Source organism: Austrofundulus limnaeus, unplaced genomic scaffold (genome assembly GCF_001266775.1).
Source record: "Austrofundulus limnaeus strain Quisiro unplaced genomic scaffold, Austrofundulus_limnaeus-1.0 Scaffold41, whole genome shotgun sequence".
NCBI lineage: Eukaryota > Metazoa > Chordata > Actinopteri > Cyprinodontiformes > Rivulidae > Austrofundulus > Austrofundulus limnaeus.
Genome location: NW_013952443.1, coordinates 1,037,832 through 1,042,135, shown reverse-complemented (window position 1 = coordinate 1,042,135; position 4,304 = coordinate 1,037,832). Strand labels below are relative to the sequence as shown.

Here is a 4,304-nt window from a genome sequence, read left to right as displayed (position 1 = left end):
ATGGGAAGACCCTCTTGATTCAAGAGAAAACTCAGTTTCTTTTAAAAAATGGCTGCTTATTCAACTTCAGATTAATTCATTATCAATAACTTGCATCCTTAAGGAGTTAACTTAATTTATATCTACTCATATTCATGTAATTAAGCGTTTTAATGATTTGGCCGATTAATTGAAAAAATAATCAACCGATTAATCGATTATTAAAATAATCGTTAGTTGCAGCCCTAGTATATTTAAGTATTTTGTATATTTGAGCATTAATCAGGTAACGCTTTTAAATTTGAGTTAAAAAGTCATAACATCTTTGTTTTTCTTCCTGTAGATCACTTCGAGTTCTGGTGTTGCTGAAGAGGAAGTTGAAGAAATACGAGCGGGAAGAAGGAGGCAGCAGGTGTTTGGTTTGAACCTAAAACAGTGGAAAGCATAGCTGAAGTACTTTGTGTTCAGTAAAACCAGAAAGTGCAAAAAAAAGAAGTTAACTATTTTTCTAAGTAGAATGCAACTACATGTCTATATAAATGTAGATAATATAGACATATATACGTCCATAAATCCTAAACTCTCCCTGTTTTCTCCTTCAGACGCTCTCAGCTCTGCAGGCAGATGCGAGGGGAGCTGCTGTCCATCCTCAGCTGCGCGGCGGACCTCTGTAATGCTGTTCACTGGATGCCTCCTGGTTTCCTGTGGGCGGGGCGATTCCCCAGCTGGCTGGTGGGCTTGCTGGGCACCATCTCCTCTCTGATCGGGTTGATTCAGATGAACAGCAGTAGTGAGCAGTCAGACGCTGCAGAGTCCTCGTGAAGGAGAGGCATGAACTTTTTAATCAGCGCTGATGGGATTACGAATATTAGTTAAAAAATGTCTGTAGAGATTTATTTAACTCTTAGCATTAATCATAAAATCTTAATCCTCTGGACTTCTTTCTGTCTAGTGGGTGAATAACTAGAAATGTTTGCAACAAACAGTTTGAATTTTTTAATGGATTTTTTCCCCCAAATCTGTTGTTTTTTAAAGTGTCTTGATATTTCATAGCAATCAATGTTTTGTTCTTTGAATAAAAATATTTACATGCCATTTCAGTGAAGTGTAGAAAACAAAACATTTACAGAAGTCCACTAACGATACCTAGGAATGCCTAAGAAAACAACAAATTTGCTGTTTTGTTTCATTGTGCAAGCTTGATCTAAAGCAATTTCAACTTGATTTTATTTTTAAAATGTAAAAACATTACAAGCCATAATACACAGCTATAATTATGTAAAAGCTGATTTATTTTTAAAGAAAGACAATTTACAGAATCAACCTAATTCTATTGGATTGTTTAAAAATTAAAGATAATTTGACATCTTTCCAACGAAAAGCGTGCACTTTGATATTTTACTCTTTTTTTATTTTCTGTTTCAGATAGCACAAATTAATTTTTCCTAATGGGTAGATACACCTAAAGCTGTCTTTTAAATTGTAAATTTGATGTAAATATTAAATACAATGTATAAATAAATAAAGACTTAAGCTTTTTCCTTTTTTTTCAATCGAAATATCGTTGTTTGATTAAAAGGACTGTCTGTTACCTTCAAGTGTAACTGGGACGAATCGTAAATACAAATTATTCAACGCCAGTAATGGCACTTGTAGAATTAATCATTGCATTAATCCGTGATAATTTTCTTTTAACATTTAAATCAAATTGAGTAAGTAGTTCTAAATTAATAGCATTATGTATAAGTACGCGTGCAGCGCAGGAGAACAAAACAAGGTAAGATTTGGGGAAATACGAGAGTACTTGAACGCAACACAGATACCGAATAAACTCATAAATTAAAGCTGTCGGTCTACAATAGCAGCAAATATGAAACCGAATCGGATTTACACCACGGATGTTATCTTTTACCAGCATTTGTTGTGAAGTTGCTACATTTAGCAGGGCTAGTGTCGTGAATATGAAAAATGTAACAAAGTTTTGTGAAAGGTTCAAATTCCTGACCACGTCAACTYGTCGGTTGTGTTTCTAACAGGAGGAGTCTGTTTGGACACAGACACAGAAAAAGACAAATTATTTGGTGAGAGACTCCCTTTCAACCACYGATACCAGCGAGTTTTATTATGTTTCAGCCTCGTTTTTAATCGAGTAGCTTCTGGACCAGTTAAAGTTAGCCATGCTAARCTGTTAGCTTTAGGCTAGTTGAATTGCTACTTCCACTTTTTTTTTTTATTATTGCAGTTTTTAGTGCTGTTTTTATTCTTATTAATCTAACAGAGGGAGAGAGTAAATGCTGAATAGTTTGTGCATTTTGTGGGAGTATTTTTTAAAAATAAGAGTTTTGTTGGATCTGTAAACTGCTAATAGTTGTTGATGCTATTTTGCAGGAATTATGTATTTTCCCTGGAAGATTAAATAATTCTAGTTTTACTTCTTTAAAAATAGCTTTCATTATCAGCTCAAGTCTCTAAAATCTGTATGATTTATTATTTAAATTTGCATCAGTTTCATTAAACAAACAATAAACATTTGTTTACATGTCTGCAGATCTGCACTATTAATTTCTGTTCATTTGATTTAATTTGCAACAAATCATCTCAATCACTGTAAGCACTATAAATCCAAATTCARTTAGTCAGTTTAATTAAGTTAACTGTTTTGTTTTGCAGATATTGTTCCAGATATCATCATTAAGAAGTCGACACAGTGATGCTTGTTTTCCTCTGAYACAAAATGGACTCAGACTTCTTCTCTGTGGATCAATCAGCTCCTGCACTGAGTCATTTGGACCCTGTTAAAAGAGCTTCAGAGGATGAAGAAGCTCCGTCAACGTCAGAAGCAGAGRATCTCGATTCCTTCAACCTGATCGAGCCCCCTCCTCTGGACTGGAGGTCGGACTCTTCTAGTGAAGTCGGGTCTGCAGAAGTTCTGGATGATCCGAACCTGGGCTTGACCGGTCTGGGAGGACCGGTGACGCCGCCTTTGGCTGTGAGAGACGCGTTGATTCAGCTCGACACAAACCAGGTGCTTCTGGAGAACGAAGCAGAGCCAGAAGTACAACCTAAAGAGGACAATGGAGTCGGGTTAGGAGATAAAGAAGAAGCCGATGAGAAGAAAGTCTGTAAAGAAGAAGTTGAGGTTTCAAACAGGAGGCCAGGCGATGAAGATCACAGCCGTATTCACAGCTTACTCTCACAGCTCCAGCTAATGGAGAAAGAGCCTCATCCCGGTCACCAGATGCCGGAGCAGGAAGCTCGTGCTCCGTGTGCGTTAACGGACAACAGAACTGGAACCACGGGCCTGCTGTTCTCTGACAGCCACCACAGAGACCTGCTGGGACTGCTGCAGTGCACAGAGATCTCCTCCACCTCCGATCCCTCCTGCCTGCCGCACAGAGGCCAGGTGGACGCCGTTGTGTCGGTCTCCTACAGTCAGGAGGACGCTCRGGTGTTCTGGGGACAAAACGGTCGGCGGCAGAGAGACGACTCCATCGCCTCTCTGCCTGACGAGGAGTATCCTGAGCCTGTGTGGATGAAGCTGGGAGAGGAGCCGCCGGAGGACGACKCTGCTGCAGAAAGTGATCAGGTCAGTGCTAAAACGGCTAAAATACTGAATGTTGTCGTTTCTGTACAACATCCCGACTTCCTCTTGGAACATTTATAGAAATATTTCATAATTTCTGATGATTTCCTAAATAAACCACGCTCTTCTAATCTTTTTTTAGTCAAATCAAATCATCAAATTTTAACGTACKCATGATTAATAATCTCAATCATTTCAACTTTCCTTATTTTGTTTTTAATTTTAACAACTTTTAGGCAGCTGATGATGAACCGTCATATAAAAACGGTGAGTTTGCTCTTATTTCCGCCAAAGAAACATCTGAAAATGGCTCTGTTTACCATAGTTATCTTTATGTGTTGTTYTGTGTGAATGTGCAGTGCCGGGGCCTTGTGACCCTGAAGACCTGTTGGACGGAGTTATATTCGGTGCGAATTATCTGGGCTCCACTCAGATCAAATCAGACAGAAACCCTTCGACAAGCGCTCGCATGACACAGGCTCAGGAGGCCGTTGACAGAATTAAGGTGAATCTATCAAACAGATCTGCATTATTGTCTCTAACAGATGTCCACCTTTACAGGATGCTTATCGTCTACGTTGATTTTATTAAAATAAAGCATTTRTTTGTTTTTCTGTTTGTTTCTCAGCTCAGCTTCATGTTTGCAAATCAACTTGCAGAGTGAATTTTTCTTTCTCTCTCTGTGTGTGTGTGTGTGTGTGTGTGTGTGTGTGTGTGTGTGTGTGTGTGTGTGTGTGTGTGT

General features: G+C 38.6%; 2 protein-coding genes across 2 annotated transcripts in view; both read left to right on the top strand.

The window, feature by feature from the left end:
- pex11g (peroxisomal biogenesis factor 11 gamma) overlaps positions 1-1,525 on the top strand; it is a 7,046-nt gene extending 5,521 nt beyond the window's left edge. The window contains exons 4-5 of the mRNA XM_014007297.1: positions 323-391; positions 582-1,525. Coding sequence (XP_013862751.1) covers positions 323-391; positions 582-801 — 289 coding nt within the window. The 3' untranslated portion in view covers positions 802-1,525. The remainder of the gene's footprint in view (positions 1-322; positions 392-581) is intronic.
- Positions 1,526-1,796: 271 nt separating this feature from the next.
- si:ch73-40i7.5 (amyloid beta A4 precursor protein-binding family A member 3) overlaps positions 1,797-4,304 on the top strand; it is a gene marked incomplete in the record, with an annotated part of 12,201 nt that continues 9,693 nt past the window's right edge. Inside the window, 4 exon segments of the mRNA XM_014007292.1 lie at positions 1,797-2,060; positions 2,650-3,565; positions 3,799-3,829; positions 3,922-4,067. Of these exon segments, the coding sequence (XP_013862746.1) occupies positions 2,714-3,565; positions 3,799-3,829; positions 3,922-4,067 (1,029 nt within the window).